This window comes from Condylostylus longicornis, unplaced genomic scaffold, assembly GCF_029603195.1.
Source record: "Condylostylus longicornis isolate FDR11 unplaced genomic scaffold, ASM2960319v2 ptg000006l, whole genome shotgun sequence".
NCBI classification, from domain to species: Eukaryota; Metazoa; Arthropoda; class Insecta; order Diptera; family Dolichopodidae; genus Condylostylus; species Condylostylus longicornis.
The window spans coordinates 5438636-5461581 of NW_026577975.1; the positions used below are offsets into that span (position 1 = coordinate 5438636).

At 24.3% G+C, this 22946-nt stretch overlaps 2 protein-coding genes across 2 annotated transcripts in view; one reads left to right on the forward strand and one right to left on the reverse strand.

Moving 5' to 3' along the window:
- The window catches only part of LOC129617007 (ras GTPase-activating protein raskol-like), a 141141-nt gene extending 133824 nt beyond the window's left edge, over window positions 1-7317 (forward strand). Inside the window, exon 6 of the mRNA XM_055532468.1 lies at window positions 7061-7317. Within this exon, the coding sequence (XP_055388443.1) occupies window positions 7061-7161 (101 nt within the window). The 3' untranslated portion in view covers window positions 7162-7317. The remainder of the gene's footprint in view (window positions 1-7060) is intronic.
- On the reverse strand, window positions 3617-5296 carry LOC129618464 (uncharacterized). The gene is made up of 4 exons (XM_055533239.1): window positions 5209-5296; window positions 4968-5087; window positions 4140-4898; window positions 3617-4063 (listed from the first exon to the last, which is right to left on the reverse strand). The coding sequence occupies exons 1-4, from the start codon at window positions 5261-5263 to the stop codon at window positions 3735-3737; spliced, it is 1263 nt and encodes a 420-aa protein (XP_055389214.1). The 5' UTR covers window positions 5264-5296; the 3' UTR covers window positions 3617-3734.
- Window positions 7318-22946: the final 15629 nt, after the last annotated feature.

The following is a 22946-nucleotide window of genomic DNA, read 5'->3' on the forward strand; positions in this document are numbered from 1 at the left end:
ACACGTAACAATGCATATTAGGTATAAGGCAGACATAATGCTAATTTTGTAATTTTTTTAGTTGCAATTATGTTTCTTTGCTTATGAAAATATTAACAATTTCTTTCAGTGTACTGAAATTTTTTTCTAGACTAAAATATTTTGAGAATTCGATTGACATTATGTATTTCTTTAGGAATACCAGCAAACAATTTTGGAACGAAACTACTAAATATTTATTTAAACCAGTTAACATTGCAATCATCTATAATTTTTTGCTTTGTAATTATTTTATTTTAACTTAAATTATAATTGGAAGTGGCGGATAGAATTACAACTTTAATTGGTTAAATAATTGAGTATGCAACTTGCATGTGACAACCCTTAATGAAAAATTTATAGAATATTTTAGAGTTCTTACTTAAAGCAAATGTGGGTATTTAAATTTTTAACCGTGCTAGTTTTGTCTCATAATATTTTCATCATAAGGTTTATCAGTTTTAAGAATTTTCTAATAATATTTATGATGACTATTGAGACTAGAGACGCATTCCATCTGATATTTTTTTTTGTTTAAGAAATATTTTATAATTTAAATCATAAATTCAAAATTTTATATTTTAAAATTTAATACTGTACTATGATTTTTTTTCAAAAAAAAAATATTTAAAAGGATTTATGATTTTTCTTAATTACTTTTTATGAAATATTATTCAAATATTTCATAATTACAAAATATTATTTATTGTGTTTTTATACATTTTATTATTATAATAATAATTAAATTTTAAATAATAATATTTGCAAAAATTACTTATTATAATTTTAAATAAATATACAGGCATTTACATATATATAGATAAAATTATTTTTAATTGCATTTCTTTCTCATTTGCAATATTAATTATTATTTGTATAAATTGATATTATTTATGGGGAAATTATCATTTTAAATTGAAAATTATTTAATTTGTTATTTGTTTCAGTATTATAATTAATAATAAAATGATACATAAAATTAAAATAAATTATATGTACCTAGTTTATATTTATAATAGTTACTTATTGCAGTGATTTTTAAACTTTTGGTGTTTCCGGCCAATTTGTAGTCATATACAAGAACAATATTACTTAAGTACACAATAGTATTGTAATACTTAAGTAATAAGATTGTATTAATCAGCGTACTGATCCTTTACAACTTCGTTCCAATAAAATTTTTTCCTTTCTCTCTCATTATGAGTGTAAGTATAAAAGAAAGGATACACGAATAAAAATATGAAAATTTCAATTTATTGACCCAAAAATGTTAACTTGTTAAACCCCTAGTATAAAATATAAATAAAGTAATGCTTCCAATTTTGAATTTTAATGGTATTGATATCTTAATTTCTAATTAAAGTTTGAGAAATTCTGCAAAATCCTAATAAATTGTGTTCTATTACAATGTATAATAGAAAAATTCTAAAAATTAATTTATATTCACTGAATTTTTTTCGTATCATTACTGCATTCAAAAGGAAATGCGAATAGTTATACTAGTGAATTTCTTTCATATAATTACAAATGCTTAGTGAAGAAACGAGAATAGTTATAGGTACTCATAAATATTAAAGACTACTCAATTGTTAGAAATTTATAAGAATATTAAATTTAAGAATAATAATATTATTCTTATAAACTTTTAATGATTCTATATAAGATTCAACTTGATTTGAAAATTTAATTTCATTATAAAAAGTATGAATTAATTAATGTCAATTGTATGGAAAATTAAATTTTAAATAAAAAATTGTAATAATAAATTAAAAATTCAAATTGAAAAATTCACTTTGTGAATAAGTTACTTGGTAAGAATCTATATCAAATATTTTAAATTAATATAAATTTTAAAAATTAGAAAAAAAATCTTTAACACTATTAAACTGAAATTACTTCTATATATTGTGGCCGTGAATCTTCTATGTTCTAACTTACAGTGTAGAATCTACACAAACAAAAGAAGAGCGGATCTTAAATGCTATCTTAAATAGTTAAACACTAGAGCAACTATGATAAGTGAAATAATGAAGTAGGGAACTTTATAGTAGAGCAGAACATATTTATGTATTTCTCATAAAAATTTTATTGTTAATAAAATTATTAACTTTACAACTAAACAACTATTTGTAATTGCATGCATAATGTAGGACAAAAAACAAACATTTTTAAATTCGATTAATATTTAATTCGAATTCGAATTCCATTAAATCATAATATCAAATATTTTAATTAAATTGCATTAACCAATTCACTATATTAAAGAGATTTACCTCTTTATCCTTCGTAAACCGTTCTATTCATTGGTAATCGTTCAAAAGGTGAACTAATTGTAATACTTTTCTAAAATAAACAAAACTCAAATATGAAATAATAAAATAATTTTGTAATTTATTTTTGATTAGTTTTCTTAATCTTCAAATCAAAAAAAAAAAAAAAAAAAAAAAAACTTAAACTAAAATGCGTGTTGGTGTCATTTATAATAAATTAAACAAAACACCAAACTATAAAAAAAAATTAAATTTAAAAATTATCACTTTTAAAAAAAAAAAAAAAAAAAAAGGAAAAAATAACCACCAACAGCAAAGCTAATAACAAAATTTGCCTTTAAGCGCTTTATAAATTTTACAATTCTACAAAAAAAATAAACGAGAATAAATATAGTTGACCATGTCAACTCTGTGATATCTGTACGAATTTTTTCACTATGGCATTCAGGACACACCATTTTAAGTTGTGTGTCCTGATTGCCATAAAGTTTCATAAGTACTCCTGGTTTTTTATTCGTTCATTGCCGTATCGTAATTTCAATACTTTCCATAATATACAACCAAATGGTTTTCAAAGTTGTACGGCAACTATCACCGCAAGTCAAGGAATTTCAACTTGTTTTATCAAATATAAGGGCCTTAACTTCAATAATTGCAGAGATATTGCCAAATAATTTTTAAAGTTGTAGGACAGCTACTAGAACCACTGCCTCGATCACATTCAATTTAAATGGGTTTCCGGTATTTACAATTTATAATCATTTTAGAAAATTTGATCAGCTTAACTTAATTAATTTTTGAGTTATCGCTGAGACGGACGAACAGATATGGTTTGAATTTAACACTGATTATAAGTATATACTTGCATTTATACGAGTATAATATCAGACCATTATTTTTTAACGTTACAAACGGTATGGCAAATTTAGTATACCCTTTGAACATATAAGTCCGTAAATCAATATTAAACTGAATTTTTAAAGTAATTATCAACTTTGCACATTAAATATTGAATTTTGATTTAAATTTTTTTGCTAACAAACCACAAACAAACTATCATAAAAATTCATAAGAATATAAATACATACATTAAATTTTAAAATAACTATTTGACCCGCAACTTGTCTGTATTAGTTTAACAATAAGAAATAATATAAAAAACTCTAACACAACACAAAAATCTACACGGAGTTTACTTAATCATTTGCCATGAAATTATTGGCATAAATTTTATATTAATAATTTCGTGATTTGTTTTATTTTTTGTTTTTCTTCTCGCTTATATACACACGTCCATGATAACATTTTATTTAAAAAAATTAACAAAATACTTTATTAAACGCTTATTTAATCCCAATAGTTTATTAACATTTTATTATTTTTTTTTTTGTTTATTATTTACAAAACATGGAAAGTTCAAAGCCAGCTCATGCTCTTAGTTCCGTTCTAATTGTATTCACCTACATTACAAAGTGAACCTTCACACCGACGACAATTTGGATCACCTTCAGTACATTCTTTTACTTTATTCTCACAACCACGTACCGTATATTGTGATGTTTTTGTTATAACACATTTTTCATAAGGATTATCACATTTTTCTCTATCAATATTTCTTAAATCAATCCATCTAGCACAATTTGGATCTTGTGTTGATGTACATTTAAAACATGTTCTTACATTCTCTTTATTACAACCTTCATCATCATAACAATTATAACATTGTTTATCGGTTGTTGTGGCTTGAAAACCGCAACCTCTTGTAAGTTTTCTATCTACAAAAAAAAAAGTAAAATTATTATTTATAATGAAATAATTTAAAATTATTTTGTATATTTGAATATAATATACTTTTATCCTCGCATGAATAACATGCATAATTATCATCTGGACAATCTTTTTCATGTAAATATCTAGTATTATTACGACAATTTGGATTTGTATCAGAATCACATTGATTACATTTCATTGTAATACAATCACTGTTACAATTATCACCATAACATTCCCATAATTTTCCAGATGGATAATGTCCCATTGTTGTTGAACAACCTCTTACAACAACATTAACATGTGGATTCCAATGTGTATAACATTTTTCTTTATGTCCCAATAATACTTTTTGTATACATGTTTTATTTTCATTATCACGTTCAACTAAACATTGATTAGTACCAGTTGTAGAATTATATTTTTGCATTCTTTTACAATCAAAATCTTTTGGATACATTGATTCACCGGGCATCCATGAACATGATTGACATTTTGATTCAAAAACACCTTGTTCATTATTACATCCTTTTGTATCACATTTTAAGCATATATTTGGACAAAGTTTCTCTTCACCAGATACACAACCTCTAATAATATGATGAATTGAAATGATATCAGTAAAACAACGATCATTTTCAACATATAATGGACATGGTAATGGTGTAAATTTACTTTTTGTTACATTTAAACATGCTGATCCAGAACATTGATAACATGTCCAACGATCTTTTGGAAATATTTCACCATTACATAAATTTGTATTACATGTATAACATAATGGTCCATTACAATCACGTCGCAGTTTTGATAAACATGTACGATGTGTTATTTTATCAACTGTAATATAAATTCAGTATTAGCAATTTAATCATATGTTTTCAAGTAAAAAAAAAAAAAAAAACTTACAAATTCCAACAACACATTTATCATCTTTTGGACATTCAATAACTTCTAAATCTTTACCAGGTGAAACAGCACATTTCTTATCAATATCAGAACGACATTTATAGCAATCTAGTGCAATAACTATTAAGTATAATATGAAAAATAAATCAAAAATAATTAATTATAATAAAACTTCCGTCTTCTATATACTAAATTATAAAATAATTAATTATCTAAATTAGTATTTTTATTATTAATATACCATATAAGCAAAATATTGCCAAAATTATTGTTATTATTGCAATATTACGGTACATTATGTCACGATTCGATTATAACGTGGAATTATTTGAAAATGAACTGATTTATTTATTTATTTATTTAATTTATTATTTTTTATTATTTCATTCTTTAAATGGGTACCTTTTTAATTAATTATTATCGAAATATACTCATAAGATAAAAGATACTGACCATCGTTTGATTAGATTTCAATTCAAGAGTCTTGATAATTTTAATAATAAACAAAAAAAAATCAAAATTTAAAATATAAAATCGATTCATTTAATGATGTAAGCAAGAAGAATATCGAAAATTTATGTATTTTGAAGTTTCATTTTAACACCTGTCAAGTTTAAGGTTGACATATAATGTCAATTTTCTTTTTAAATACAAAATTTAAATTGAATTTTTTTTTTTTTGTTGATTTTCCTGTCAAGAGTATATCCAAAAAAAAAGTATTGAATATTAAAAAATTAATAAAAACTGAATAATTGAATATTGACACGAAATTATTGCCCTTAAATGGATGTAGTATAGTCTAGAGTGTTATTAATAAAGGTGGACAATTCAAGGTCTAAATTTTAAAGCGAAAAAAAAGAAAACAATTAGATTGTTTTTAAGATTTTCTTTTGTTAATTTAATAAAATTTAATTTCGAATTAAGTATTTTTATTAAGTATTTTGAAACACGAATATAGTTTTGAAATTTGAACACAATTTTAATATTCCATTTATAGGAATTTTTTTCATTTTTAAACAATAGAGGTCGTTATATATTAGACATTTAATTTGTATATAGCTGTCTGCATTATTTTGTATTGTTTGATAAAATTTTTTTTTTTTCGCCCCATTTTATTAATAAACTATTATAGACACTTTATTTTCTTTCTTTTGACATACAATAGACATACAGTATAAGAAAATTTATGACTTAATAAATTCTAATTCAAAAATATTTTGTGCATAATTTTCTGAACGAGTAAAATTATATTTTGAAACAATTGTGAATATTGTTTTTCTCTGTGTCGCTGAAATTAACAATAAGAAATTTTATTTTTTAAAATAATTACTTATTATTTTCAATATGACTTCGAAGGAGTTACGCATTTTAGGTATTTGGGTGCAACGATATTTAATGATAATAGTATGCACGCCTGCATAAATGAAAATATTCAAAATGGCAATAGAAGTTATTACGCAAATAAGAAACTATTTCAGTCTCGACTATTATCAAGAAACTTAAAAACCATTTTATACAAAACGACCATCAGGCCTATAGTGACTTATGGATGCGAGGCATGGTCTCTGACTCAGGGTGATGAAAATAACTTAAAAATCTTCGAACGAAAAATATTAAGAAAGATTTTTGGTCCCAAACGACTTGAAGATGGAACATACCTTCTGCGTACGAACGAAGAGTTGAATCAATCAATACATGGCGAAAATATTGTAAAACACATCAAGTCCCAGAGATTAAGATGGGCTGGACACTTAGCACGGATGCCTGAAGACCGCAAACAAAAACGAACCTTCGAATATAAGCCACTGTTAAGTAGAGGAAGGGGCAGGCCACGAGCTAGGTGGATAGACGGCATAGAAAGTGATTTGCGAACACTAGGGGTTCGCGATTGGAAGAGAGAGGCAGAAAATAGAGCAGAATGGAGGCAAATTGTAAAGAAGGCCAAATCTCACCACGAGATGTAGCGCCAGAAGAAGAAGAAGAAGAGATTTTCAATATGAACATTATAATATATTATAAATTACTTATTATATTAACTATATGCATATGTGTAAATAAATAATTTTCTTAATTCATTATTCTTATTGTTTCAGGTGAGTTTCAATTCATTACGAATATTGACGGGAAACAAGGTATTTTTTTTTTACAAATACAATTTTTAAATTCATCATTATATTTTAAGATTATTGTGTGAATATAAAAATATAATAATTCATTTTTTTAATATATTTTATATTGAAATTATGGCAAAATTCAAAGCAGCTTTTCTTATCTTAAAGTGTGCGTTTTAAGTGTTTAGAGTTCATGCATATTCTCAACAGAAATCTTGAATTAATTCATTTTAAAATTAGTTTTGCTCTGACCGCCCCCCCCCCCCCCCCGCAAAGCCGCACAAATATTTTTAATAAATTATTTATATCTGCAAAATTATAAGTGTATTAATTATTATTATTACTATTTAGAAAAGACACACATACAACGAACGAAGTTCAAATGAAAATTAGAAAAAAAAATAATTTAATCCTAAATGCAGTCAGTGTATTTATCTTAATAGTTAAATTTTTTTTATCATTTGAGAATTGATTGCAATTAAATTGTTGCAAAAATAAGGTAAAAATGGAATTTTTAAGAAAGGAATTGGGACTCTTACAAAAATTATAAAAATTTTACTTTAATATACCTATGCATATGAGATATATCAAAAGGAGCCTATCGAAAGACACAGAATCTATATTATGTCAGATATGCAGCTCCTTTTACAACTATTTCGTATAATTACGAAAAAATATCAATAAACAAACTAATTTATATCCTTGGAAGCAGCAGCTTTTTGTTGAGTTGTTGCTGCGACCAATTAATTTAATATCGTAGTCTTTCATAGTGACAGAAATACCAAGGAAAATGAAAAGGCAGATGACTTTTCCCCGCAAATTATATCTTCAAAATTACTAACTTAATTAATAAAAAATTTTATGAAATATTTTTTTTTTGTGTGCCTAAGTTCATATTAATAATAATTCATAGCCTGATAATCTTATGTGCAAGCAATTTTATTGTGCATATTTGCAAGTATACAAAATTTATACAGGTGAATTTCATTAAAAAAAAATTACAATTATAAATAGAAAAAAAAAAAATGATAAATGTATAATTAATTTTTTTTTTATTACAATCACCAATACATTTAAAATGAAAAAATAAACATTATAAATAGGTGGTTTTCTTCCACTTGTATTCCAATCTCATTCTATGCAAATAATCATTCAGAAAATATTTACAACAACAATAAAACAAAAACAAAAAATACATAATAGTGCGAAAATTTTTTTATATAAAAAGAAAAAATCAAACAAGAAAATATTTACTCACTTGTTCAAGGTAACAAATTAATAATGAAAAACAAGAAAAAAAAAAATTAAGGAATAAAAAAAACACGCCGCTGAGCTACTGTTTTTTGTGATGAGATCTAAATTAATATTAAAAACGCTGAGTTGTACGCGGTACGAACAACAAAATGCAAACCGAAAGTTTAAAAGAATGGCATAAATTATTGTTTTTGCCTTTTCTCTTCATATTTTTTCAAATTTGAATGTTTCTCTCTTTCTTAGAGCATTCACATAAGATTTCATATACTTATGTAAGCTTTAAGATTTCATATATATATGAGCCTTAATGTGTCCAGTTCGGTTCGGAGGGCAGCAGAATAATAACAATGATGACTACATTGCAATATACGTTAAAAAGAATTATTGCAATATTCACAGTTTTTCTTTCATTTATACTGTTGTTATTATTTTTACTGTTGTCATATTATTATTACCGTTGTTATGAATGTTATTGTTATTTTTGTTTGCCTGTAGTTTTCTGATGATTAATATTAATGTTTTGAATTGATTTTGTCTTAATAAATATATGTATACAGAAAATATTCACAAACACACACACAATAAATATGAGAAAACATACTGTGAAAATTTGATCTTTTACATCTGTTAATTATCATGTTATTGCTATATATACATATTTATATTTACGTAATAAGTCGTAACATACCTGTATTTTATTATACCGCAATAATCAGCAGTTATTATAGGTATATAATTTTAAATTTAAAGATAGCAGCTTTAACAATATTTGAATTCGAATATTGTGAATATTGTGAGAAAATGTTTTTGAAATTTTTTTTTTTTTAGTATTTTTCTTCTCTTTCAGTTTTACGTTGTAATTTTTTATTTTTATTAAAGGTTAATTTACAAGTTTATTGTATATATAATATGTATATAGAATTTGTAATAAAAAAATAGAAGAAAAAAAATAAAAATATATTAAAAAATTTAAATTAAGTTATTTACGATAAAATTTTTATATAGTTACTAATTTATAAAAAAAAAAAAAATTAGTTTATTTTTATTATCGAAGAAATTTATGAACTTCAATAAATTTAAATATAGAGAGCTAAAAGTATTTTTGAATCCAATTAACCTAAAATTTTGTAATTTCAATGTCATTTACAAGTATTTTTGCTTCTATTCATATTTTATTTATGCATTTGCATTAGTCAATCTTTGTCGACTTTCTGCATTTTCGTAATTTAATGTAATAAATGTAATTTGAATTCCACAATCTTATGAAATTTTATGTATTTTCGGAGGCTTTGTTTGCCCCTTTACCAGCGATTTTATTGGATTATTTCTTTAAGTCTAACATATTTTTAAAAATCAGATTTCTGTTCATAATTAGCTATGCCCTCATGTATTATCTCTGAATGTTCTTAATCAATCTAAAATGAAAACCGACTAACTCAAAATTTGTCATTATTGAGATTACATCAAAGTCAAGTTGGTTTCAGCTCAATTCATACTCTGCCAAAAATTAATTCGAGTGCCTGAATTATTAACGAAATTTTAGAGAAAAATGTCAAGTTCCAAAATTTTTTCCCAAAACCAGCACTTATTCTGATTAAAACTTGTTTAGTTAAGCTATATTAGTTCTGAAATCGTGTATAAGGTGGGTTTTTTTCCAAAATAAATTTTAACTTTAAACATAATTTATTCGGGAAATTTTTCTTTAATAAATCTCGTGTATTAGAGGTCACGTAATGGACAAGAAGGATACTACTTTTCACCAACTCTGCGAGTGTCCTGCTTTGGGTAACATGAGTCAGAATAGAACCGGGTGGCTTAGATAGGCCACTTGTCACGCTCAATGACAGCCTTATGATCTCGAAGTAGTAGCCAGTAGTAAAATGACACATTTGTGGCAATTGGAGTTCGATGGACAGCCAAACATCGTATACTATATATTTATTAATTTTTTATACAGAACCTGATTTCCAAAACGGATTAATTTTTATATGATGTGTCATTTAAAATTGTACTATATGCTTCCTAATGGGTTAAATTCAATTAATTATTTGGTATATGAAAGTAAATAACCTGTAATTTCAATTTATTAATAAAAAATTTTTTTATATAATTGACCATTTAAATTTGTAATATAATTGTCATTCGTTAATTAAATATTTTGGCTTTCAAAATAGTATAACCTTCTGGTTAACTGTCTTTCTTCTTTGTTTTGATTAATTATTTTTTCTAAATTTTTAATTTACAACTTTTATTGGTGTAATTTAAGGTCTTCACTCATGAAAAAATACATTGTAAATAGCAATAATACTAAAATTTACTTGTATAATACTTAGATATACCAAATACTTGGATATGCCAAATAAGATTTTCAAGATCAAGACCATAAATACAATATTAATAAAAAATTTTAATACACAACCTATAGTATATGATTATAAAAAAATTGAAGAACAAATCAAAGGTAATAACAGATCTTACATGCGAAAATTATTAATTTCCGCTTTTATATACATTATTAAAAATTAACAGCATGTTTTATCGTAGAATAATATTTTTGAAATAAAATGGCAATTGAATTTTAAATTACAAAATTATATTTTTTTTTTTTTCAAATTCATCTTACTTAATATCTTATACGTAATAATGCAATAATTTTCAAGTATGGCAAGTTGAATTTAAGACGATTTGCAGCTAAAACAAAATATCAAACAAAATTAATTAAATAAAAATCGATGTGACAATCATAATGAACTCAAAATGTTTAGTTAGTAACTGCATCAATAACAGCAATTAATAGTTAAATTTCGCAATATGATCACAGTATTTGTATTTGTATCATGACATAAAAACTATCATACAAAATTATAATCCATAATTTTAACCACTTTGCTAATTATTCAAAAAAATTCTAACATGATTTTATGATTTCAACTAAAAAATTCTCAAATTTCAAGTATTTTGACATTAATATCTATACAAATAAATAAATAACAAAAAAAATATTATATTTTAACGTATAATTCTCTCGAGTATTATAAAGATCAAATTAACTTATCGGCAGAGTTAACTTACCGGGGATATAAGGTAATTTATATGCTTGATTTTTGCTTTTTCGAATTAAAATGTACCATTATTACTTAATTTACTATTTAAACAAGTTACATACATAATGTACCAGTACTTCATGTAGAATAGCAGTACAGTTATCGCGAAAGTAAAATTAATTTTTCCCGAATTTTTGAAAATATTTGACCAAACAGTTGTTCTTTGTCAAATTTTGCCAAATTCCAAATAAATTTGAAGAGAAAACATTATTGTCAAAAATCATAAAATTACATAATGCTCCTGTGGGTATCACTCAAATTATTGTCGAAGAAAATTTTGTAAAATCAAATTTACATTAAGAAAATCAAAAATTTTTATTTACAGAATAAAATGAAGCAAGTTTTAATTTTTTTTTTTTTTCAAAAACTATTTATTTCAAATAAATTTTCAATGTAACAAAAACAAAATTATTTTTAAATTTCTATTAATAAAAGAAAAAATAAAATGGCACCATTAAATCAATTGTCATTCGCATATTTACCTTCTCTTCTCTTCTTTACACAATATTGTTTACTACACACAATATTAAAATTTTATTGTAGGTAGGCTTTTATATTGAATTCTCGGCTGTTCACAGAAATTTTTCTTCTAGTTAATTGAAAAATATTTGCATAAAATACGCAAATATTTTAAAAAATATTATGAAATTTGTATATATTGTATACAAGGAGTAAAATATTAGCAAGAGCAGAATTTATTAGTATGTCTTTTTTATTAGTACCTAATCTTTTAGAATATCATATATTGAATTTTGTTTAAAAATTACGCACATCTTCACAATTAATATAGAATTAATTTAATTATCAAAAATTTTCAATTTCATTTCAACAATTTCAACAATTCAACAACACTATTTGCATTTTCAACTTAAATCTTCATAACTACATGGTACCTACTCCTTAATTTAATTTCGAATGATCTACATGCACTATTCTAACTTCTAGATCAATTATTCAAATCGCCCGATCAGAAAATTCCAAAATACACAAAAAATTCTTTAAGTAATCCTGACAATTTCCTAATTATTTTGCCGAAAAACTTTACAAATTTTTTTTTGAAAACAATTTCCTTTCTAAACTTATATCAAGCACCCATACATAAATTTTCCATTAATTTAATTTTTGGCAAAAATATTTCTATACATACATATATGTACAAACAAATTTTTATTTTTAGGTTACTAGGCCAAAATTTAATTTTATTTGTAAAAATATTGTGAACCACCGCCAAAAATTCTATAAAAATAAAAATAAAAAAATCTTCTTTTTGATCTTTTGAAAATTTGAATGAAACGGCAAAGAAAATGTGTGAAAAATGAAAATTAAACAATAAAATTTTTTAAATACACACACACACACATATACGCTTCCCTTCAAACTCACACAATTGAAAATAATATTATTATGAGGAGCGATTAAAATTGAAATGAGAGCAAACAAAATTTATTGTGAATTTTAAAGGCGATTTTTTCAATTACAAACAATGCTCTTTTTTGTATGTTTTTCTTGTGTTTTGTTATTTTTTTTTTAAATTTAAAATAATGAAAATATACTCTTGATCTGACATTCTATCACTTTTATCTTTTTTAGCTTAGCATTATTTTTTTTTCTCTATTACAGTGGAAAAAAATTTTTTTTTCAAATTGAAATTACAAAACCAGCATAAAATTAACTGTGAGACGTAAAACGCGATCCGATATCTTTATTTAATCTAATTTGCGTGAGTATATATCTCAAATTTCTTCTTTAATCAAAAGTGAAAAAAACAATCAGTCAGTTCAGTCAGTTCAGTCAGTTTAAGTTATACAACTACAGCAATAGCAGAAATCTAAAAAAAAATGGAATTTTAATAAAAATTAAAAAAATATTTTTGTTTTATGAATTTTTATAACCTTCATCGAATTACCGCGAATTTTTGTTTTTTATTTTAATTTTATTTTTATTCCTAAAAATGTCTATAGTTATATACACATTTGTAAATGTATGCACTTGAGATAAATATATTTTTAAGTTAAACTTAAATAATATATTTATCATATATTTAAATATATGATAAATATATTATTTAAGTTCATATTATATTTGAGGTAATCTTGAACTAATTAACACTTAATTCATATTAAAACTCTATGTAAACTCTGTAAATTTTATGAAAAAGAATTTAATATGGAAGAGAAGAGAAGAGAGAAATGAGAAGAGTAATCGGTGCTCATGCAAAATAAAATAAAAAATTTTATTATTAAAACGAGAAAAAAAATAGAGTTGACCTTGTCAACTCTGTGATACCCGTACGAATTTGTTATCCTATGTGCGAATAACTAATGTGCCATAACTAACTATGGGGCAGACTATGACTTTAAGTTGCCGTATTACCATATTAATTTGTGCAAAATTTCAGTACTATGTGTTTTTCAAAATACTGGTTGTGCCAAATAACTTTTGAAGTTGTATGGCAGGTACCAGAAGGAGAGAAGTAATTTCAACGACTTTTATGAGACACATTGGCCCTACTAATATATTCGTTTGTGTGAAATTTCAATACCATAGCTTTAATAGTTTCTGAAATATAGTCAAATAACTTTTGAAGTTGTATGGCAGGTACCAGAAGGAGCCAAGTAATTTCAACGACTTTTATGACACACATTGGCCCTACTAATATATTCGTTTATGTGAAATTTCAATACCACAACTTTTATAGTTTCTGAGATATAGCCAAATAAATTTTGAAGTTGTATGGCAGCTACCCGAACCGGTACCCCGATCACGTCCAATTTAAATAGGGTTCTGGCACTTACTACAATAAATCATTTGTGAAAATTTGGTGAACTTAGCTCAATTAGTTTTTGAGTTATCGTTGGGACAGACGGACGGACGGACGGACGGACGGACGGACAGACAAAGCTAAATCAACTCAGAATTTGACGCTGATCAAAAACATACACTTGAGTCTATATCTAACGCCGTTATTTCTTAACGTTACAAACGGTAAGGCAAATTTAGTATACCCTTCGAACATACGTTCGTACGGGTATAAAGAGGTTTTAAGTTCAAAATGTGCAGGTTAGAAAAATTATTCATATATCTTTATTTTTTTTTTATTCAATTCGATGGAATTTTATCTGCGATCATAACTTGAGAGTTGCCTGTTTGTAGTAATGCTGAGTACAAAGGGTGATTTCACACAATTATTGTCATACTGAAATATTGTTCTAATTTTAGGCTTCTTAAAAATACTCACAATGTGCATATACAGCAAAATTGTTTAGGTAAATTCGTCGAGTAAGACCGGTTTCAAACTGTAGAAGATAAGTTGACAGCCGATATGAATCGATCATTTGTAATGTATAACTTTTGTCTTTTGTGAATTTTTTTCAGAATTTATTAATAATATATTCTAATTTCACATCTATTAAAAACCGATTATAAATTTTAAATTCTTCAATTTTTTATTCAAATATTTTTTTAAAAATTTTTACAAATCTAGAAACTAACAATTCAAGACCGTCAATCGAAGGTCAGGCTCTCATTTACAAAAATATTTTTCATCTTCATTTTCAAATTTTGAAAATTAACTTATATTGCATATATTCAGGTGCATTTTTATGAAAATTTTAGTACAATTATTTTTTGAAAGAATTCTGTTTTGTTCAGCAAAGGATGAAAACATACATTTAGTACAGCCATTTCTCCGCTATAAAATTATTATATTCCTAATATAGCCTTCTATACACCGCATAAGATTCAATTCAAATTCAAATTCAAAATACTTTGGTTAAAACTGTAACACTCTGTTTATTTATGCTTAGCATAAAATCTTTAAAATTGAAATTAAAAGAATTTTGACATAATATTTACCCTAAAAGATGAAGAGAAATAAAAAGAGCAAAATATAATCAAGATATCATGGTGCTTTTCATACAATAATTTTCATTAAAAAAAAATTATGAACATTCGAACTGGAAAACAAATCAAAAGAAAAATACAACAAATAATGGAACCAGATTTGTGATGTAATTTTAGTACAAAATTTAATGCTATTGTTGAAATTTTGTGAAAGAAACCAAAAACCTTTTTTTAAAATAAAGAAAGAAAACCAAAATTATCAAAAGTGTATAGAAACCCATATAGAAATAATAAAATAGAAAAGGTCTATATACAAAAACAAAATAAAATTTGAAAAGTATATTTTTACCTGTTATCATCATGCAGATACCGTCCCTGAATTCTTTTTCATATTATTTTTTGAATTCATCGTTATAGCTTGCACAAATGGAATGTTTGAGCTGCGCCATACAACAAGACTTTATAATCTCAATAGTCAAATAAATAAAAGATACGATTTGTTTTGGTTCATTATCAATGGATTCTGTGCTTTTTTTTTTTAATTTTTTTTATTATTTTTATTATTTATACTTCTCTTCTATATGAAGTTTTGTTATTTTTTGGTTAAATATGAAATGTCAATGTAAGAAATTGAATTGAAATAGAGGCTATTTAGTTTTGATTTTTTTTCTGTATTTTTAAAATACAAGACTGAGCAAATTAATAGAGACTTCTGAAATGTCTGTGCTTGGATAAAGAAAATGTAGTTTAAAAATTAAAATTTTCGTTCGAATTTCGAGACTTATAAACATTACACCAATATTTAACTTTTTTATTTTTACAGAGGCGATTTTCTAAGCAAGTAAATTAAAAATTTCTAGTTTATGTTGTATAATTAACTCAGAAATGCAATTTTTCGACTTATACCATTAATATTACAAATCGTCAATAATAATTTCATACTCCTTTTGCTATTGCTGGCAATAAGTTCAGAGAATTTAATATTTTCTATATATAATTGCATAAATTTAGGGGCAATTTATTTATTTATTTAATTAGGACGGTTAAGAATGGAATGCCTCTCAGTACGAACAAGTTGCTACTCGACGCGATAATTGATTTAGCCAATCGTGGATGGGCGAACGGAACTTCATAGAACCAGAGAACTGGTCAAAATTAGATAACCTAACCTAACCAAAGTAGTCTTGTAATATTATAAATTCAAATTGAAATTCTAAAATATTCAAGTAATCAGACCATGCCCAATAATAATCAAATTTTCAACATCATTTTTTTATAAACTTTTATAATAATTGTTATTATTTAATCAGAAAACCTACATGCATAATTAAAATCATAATGATATTTAGCATTAAAACTACTTAGTGTTGGCATTAAAACCACAATATACAAAATATTTAATGGTAACAATATTTTGTTAAAATGATTATATTCTTAAAATCATTGAAATCATTTATTCAATTTTTTTCTTATTCACAATATTATTCACAATTTTATCATTAGTATTTTATTTAATAAAAATAATAATAATAACAGTGATAAAATGGTGAATAATATTGTGTAAATATACAAACATTTTTAATTTTTATTTCAAATAGATAAAAATGACTAAAAACTTTTGACTATGATATTGACTCTTTGATATGCAAATCACAGAAAAAATAGTGAAAAAATTTAATATAAAAATAATAAGAAATTTAAAATGGAGTTTTAATGTTTTTTTACAAAAACCTATATCCAATTCCATTATTTTATCCATTAATGCGATTTTTTTCGGCTACTTTATTAAAAATTCATACAATTTAAATAATTGAATTGATCATTATTAACTCCCCATTTTATCAACTATTTCAATCATCAAATTGATTTGAACTTGAAATGAAAATCGATTAATCGATATTATTGCCTAAAACTAAGTTAAGTAAACAAATAAACAAATACAATTTTATAATAATCGGTTTAAATTTTTGTTTTTATAAAATATATTTAATGATCTATAGTAGTTAATGCTACTCTTAAAAATTTTAATAATGCGAATGAGAAACAAAAATCAATGAATGAACAATGATATTATTTTATTATTAATGATTGGTCACATGTCTGTATACAGGATGATTCAGAACAATATATACCATTGGTTAGAGGATCGAAAATGGATAAAACATTTGTTTCGAAGTGTGTAAAAATTCTCAAGGGTTTCCGAGATACAGGGATTTAAACGAATTTTCACGAACTTTCTACTTGTTCAAGTTGTGCCCAAGAAAAAGATAGAAGCTTTAAATAAACAATTTCTGAAAGAGCTAGTAAAGGGCTTAAAATTAACACATTATTTGATATTGAATTTTATGTACTTTCGAAATACCAAGCATTCGAACTTGATCGAAAATTATTCCTTTTGTGCTACACTTTGTTGTATACCTTTCTATGTCACAATGTAAATACTTTTTTTAATTGATATTGTTAATTTAAATTGATTGATATATCAAAATATCTATACAAATACATTAGAATATTGAAAATATATTTTAAATTAAATGTAAAATCAGTATGGACACGCATAACTTAAAAAAAAAATAGTTAATAAATGGACAGTTAATGTAAAAATTTGACAAAAAAATATAATAATCGTTAAAAAAATTAACAATATTGTTAGTACTTAGCATTGAATTTAAATGTAATTGAAATTTACCTTTAAATCATTTTGAATTTAAAATTAAATTTTATTATTTGGCTTTCAACATAGATTTCTTAAAATAAATTTAGAATCAGAGATAATTTGGAAATAACATCATTATTAAAATTATATTTACGATCATATAGAATTAGGCCCGGTTCTAGCTTGTTGGACGTCTCAAACGGTTTCCTAAAAATGCAAACCGACGCCCCAGCCCATTCTCATTTTCAAAGTAATGAACAATTAACATTGCACTTTGCGCATAAAAAATCCTTTTCTTTTTACTTTATCAGGCTGAATACAAGATTATTCATAGAATTGAAGCCTGGAAATGTAGCAGAAAAAATTTTTATTTTTTAAAATTTAATTTTTCTTTTGGAAATTTTCAATGGTGTCCCTGCTTCCCGTTGCCCATTGCAAATGTTTACTTTGTATATATGGTAGATCCGTCCCTGTATGTAATCGAATTTTATTAAAATTTCGTTGAAAATCGAAGAGATTATACAATTAAACAATTTTAATTAAAAATGTCATAAGTATTTGCTCGGGTATTCTTTAAATTTCAATAAGATTTTTCAATGGCATATTATAAAAATTATTTTTATTATAATATAAAACTCTCATTTATTTGAAACAATATTAATATTAGGAATTAATTTAATTTTTTTTCTTTTAAATAATTTGTTAAAATATTTTTAAATATCAAAATTCTAAAAGCATTTATACTACCAATACAATGCCTACTTATTTTATTATATTAAAGAAAATGGTTACCAAAATATTTCAGTTTTAATTAATTCAATAAAATGAGGAATAACAAATCAATTATAATGTTAAAATTTAATTAATTCTTCAATCATATTAATTAATTTGAAATTTTTTAATGATTTTATTCAATTTAATTGGTTTGAATGTAATAATGCGGTTTTCATGGTATTGAACAATCTATGTATGTATTGTTTTTTTTTTTGTATAAGAAATTCAACAATTTTGCGATTGTCAAAATTTTCAAAAAAAATGTATTCAAATTCAACTAGATTTTATAATCATTTTTAATTTAACTGTGGAAAACAGTAATGTACAGTCAGCTTTTTAAAATAAATTTAAATAATGCACTATAAATTAAATAACTTTCCAGAAAACGCATCACCTCTTGTACGGCTCTATGTAATTTTGAAAATATTTATTCATAATTTTACGATACAAAATCACCTGAAGTAAAACTTGAAATTTATAGTAATAATTATTTTAAAATGACTAAGTTGTTGCCTTAACTAGGATGTCGCACGACGCCAATTCTATGTCTGGTTATTTTGATCTTGGTATTGGAAAGGATGCTCTGAGGTCTATACATTCTAATAATTTGAATTATGTTTAACTCTGGGATGTGGGTACGGGACTTAATCTAAAATATTTTTGTTCTTATGTCTCTTATACCAATAAACTTAAACCCCTATTAACTCTCCAACATTTCCTTTCTTTTTCCGAAATGATGACAATTTTGCTATAGGTAATTGGATAGCTACATTTTGGTGCGTCTAAATGACGATTGTTTTGGCTCTTTCGTGCAATATTAATTTGAGTGATAGTTAATGATTGTATTTGATTAATATTAGCATAAGAATTTGAACAATGAGTCGATTGAACAATTTGGTTGTATAAATCTGAACAATTTCTGAGCAATTTCACTTGGTGTACTGCCATAGTTTGGTTCCAATCAATTCAATTCTTTAAGTTTACTAAAAAAATTAATTGCTTAGAATTATTTATGATAATTTAAAGTCAAATCTTCGTGTCTAAAAATTTCAACCATTGTAATTAAATTTTCAAGTAAAATCTTGACTAAATTCTCTAACAATTAAGACAATCACATGCAAATTCTCTTCATATTATCAGGACAGTAATTTTTTTTCCGTTATTTAAATGGGCTGTAAATTTCTATTTCCCTTGTTATTTTGTGATTGCAAAAGTATTTTATTACGCGGGCATGAAATATTTTATAAAATTCATTAAATTTTTTATTATCACCTGTTTTTATTTCACCTGGTTCATAATTCATTGAGTAAAAATATTAAGAAAAAAAAAAATTACTTGAGTGTAGAGAATGACAAAAAGGGAAAAAGAAATTATAAGATCAAATGCTTTCAACTATTACCGTGTTGTTTTTTTTTTTGTTACCATTACCAAAACGAACTTAGTAATTATACCATACAATATTGTTTTTAATGGCAAAAGAACGTTATATGAAAAAAAGAGTTGTGGTTAAAAAATAAATGCAAATTTCATGTTAAAAATTTTTAATTTTAATTTTGTTCTTTTTTTTCTTGAATTAAAAATAAAAAATTGGGACAAATTTTTTTTATAATTTTAATATTAAACATGTCTACCGAAATTTAATTGTCTAGTAATTTAAATTTGTTACAAAGATTATCCACAACAAAACTTTTATTAATTTTGAACATTTTGTTCTCATTCTCATGCTGTCTGCCCCATAACTTATTTTCCTCTCATAATATTCATAAAAATATTAACCCGAGAACTTATTGTAGGTAAAAAATTTTTTCAATTACTTATGTACAAAAATTAGCAGATTTTTTGGATTCTCTTTAAAAAATGCTTTCCCTTTAACATTACTGGCATGAATGTTAATATTACTGTTGTTTTAGTTCATGCCAGCGCATGTTGCAGGTTAAACTGAAGAGAGCTTGAACAATAATATGAAAATTTTATGAGCATATAAGAAAAATGTCATAATGTTAAAATTTAATTTGCAAAATAATTTGTCACATCATTTTTTTTTTTATAGTCTTAAAATTTAGTTCAAACTATTCATTAAAAATCAGAATAATTATAAAAAATTTTAGTTATTGAAACAGTTAATATAACCTATGACAAGCAAATTTATGAATAATTTTAAGTAATTTCCGTTCATTTCCCAATTTCGTAAATCTATAGTGTACGTAATAAAGAAATATAAATACAGGGTATGTCGAATATAAATTAAGTAGTGAAATTGATTGAAATTTTAATTGAAAAATTACGATCAAATTGAAATTACGATCAAATTGAAATTACGATATTAAAAAAATTTACGATCAAAGTTTAGTTCTTAATCCGTTAGAATAATTTAGAATAACAAGTATTACAACACATAAGGATCAATCTGAAATTCTGAAATATTAAGTTCGAAATAAAGAGAAATTCCAATACATGAAAAAAAAAAGAAATGAATTTGGTTAAAGAAAATGCTTCATATAACGGGGACGGGGCGGGGGGATTCATATCAGCAAAGTTTACTTGTATATAATTAATCAACATCAATTACTTTTGTTATTAAATTTAATATTCTTTAAAATTCGGGTCTTCGGGCTTACAACGAGCTAATTCATTACACTGGCAATTTGAGTTATTTCCACTGTTGAGCTAACCACTTTGCAAATATTTTATTTTCCTTTAATCTTTAAAATGTAATTAACTATTTTAAAATACTCTGTACTCACATCATTGAACGTTAACCAAAATCCAATTACATTATTACTTGAAAAAAAATCTCTAGAATCATTAGAAATAAAATTTGTATTATGTGAACAATATAAAAAAAAATGTTCTACGTACTATTATTTAAACATATAAAATTAATTTCCATAATTTCCGGTGTAATTTAGTAAAATATTTTTGCAAATTAGTCAAAATTAATTCTATTTAATCACAATTATCATTGTATACTTTGAAAGCAACCTTTACGAATTACCCTTCTCTTTTTTTCATTTTTTGCTTATTCGATTTTTAGAATGCTTATCATTGTAAATTAGAACCGGTAATAAAAATAGATATATTAACTATTTATTTTCCATTTTTAATTTTCAGTAAAAATTAACATAATATTTTTCTTAATTACCTTAATATATAAAAAAAAAATCCGAATTACCTTAAATAATTTTGTCGCGTTTTAAAATTTATACTATGCTTGCCTAAACTAAACATAAATTTTTGGTTTCAAAATTCAAATTGATTATATTTGAGCGAAAAAAGATTAGACAGGAAAGCGATGATTATCTAATAAAATTTTAAATTTATTTTTATACATTTTTTTTTAAATTAAAACAAAAGAAATTTGTATATACATACCTACTATTAACATGAATTTTAAAATTAAAATAAATGTTATTTTTTTTTTCTTAAAATAAAATTTATTTCTTTAAATATATTTTAGGCGCTTATTCTATTAGCATAATATATAATAGTATAGCCTTCCAGTAGGGTGTTATACAAATAAATTGAGCTTTAAAGTCATAACAAAGCATCATAAATTGAAAATTTTTAAAAGCGCGTTTTCTGACTAAACTATATAGTTGATAGAAAAGTTTTTAGCGAATTTTCTTAGAAGAAAGAACGGTTTGAAATTCTTGATGCAACAGTTCTTTGGGAATGATTTCTGATTAAGCCAAAGGAAATAGAATTTTTGGTTACACTAGAAGAAATTTTGAGCGAATTTTTCTCTTTGAAAGAAGAGATTCAATGCAGAGTTTGAGCGATTTTGAGCGAATTTTTTAAATCTTAGAATTAGAAATGCTTAACATGTTTAATAGGAGAAACAAGAAATTTCATCCTGGAAAAAAAATTTTAAAATCTTTAAGAGTATTTGTCTATCTAAAATATACAAATGAAACAGCATTTTTAAGCGAAATAAAACTTTTGAGCGAAATAAAATTTTTTGAGCGAAAATTTAATAAAAATATTCTGGAATACTAAAAATACTGTTATCAAAACAAAATCAATTGAATAATTTACTGAGTTCTTCTTAAATTAAACTTTGACAACAAATATTTTCTATAATTTGAAAGAGTATTCTCAAATTCTAAGATTTTTATTGCTTACACACACCTCTATATACATGAAATTTGAATAATTTTGTTCAACTTTTTTTAATAAATATAAAGACATTTTTCTTATATACGCATCTGTACCAGAAAATTGTTTTTGATTAGAAAAG

Excerpts from the sequence above, each read along its gene's own strand:
- LOC129618464 (XM_055533239.1), bottom strand. The coding sequence starts at position 5,263 with ATGTACCGTAATATTGCAATAATAACAATAATTTTGGCAATATTTTGC. Across the intron at positions 4,899-4,967 it reads TAAATGTGTTGTTGGAATTT|TTGATAAAATAACACATCGT; the intron begins GTAAGTTTTTTT and ends TTTATATTACAG. Across the intron at positions 4,064-4,139 it reads TTATTCATGCGAGGATAAAA|ATAGAAAACTTACAAGAGGT; the intron begins GTATATTATATT and ends TTTTTTTTGTAG.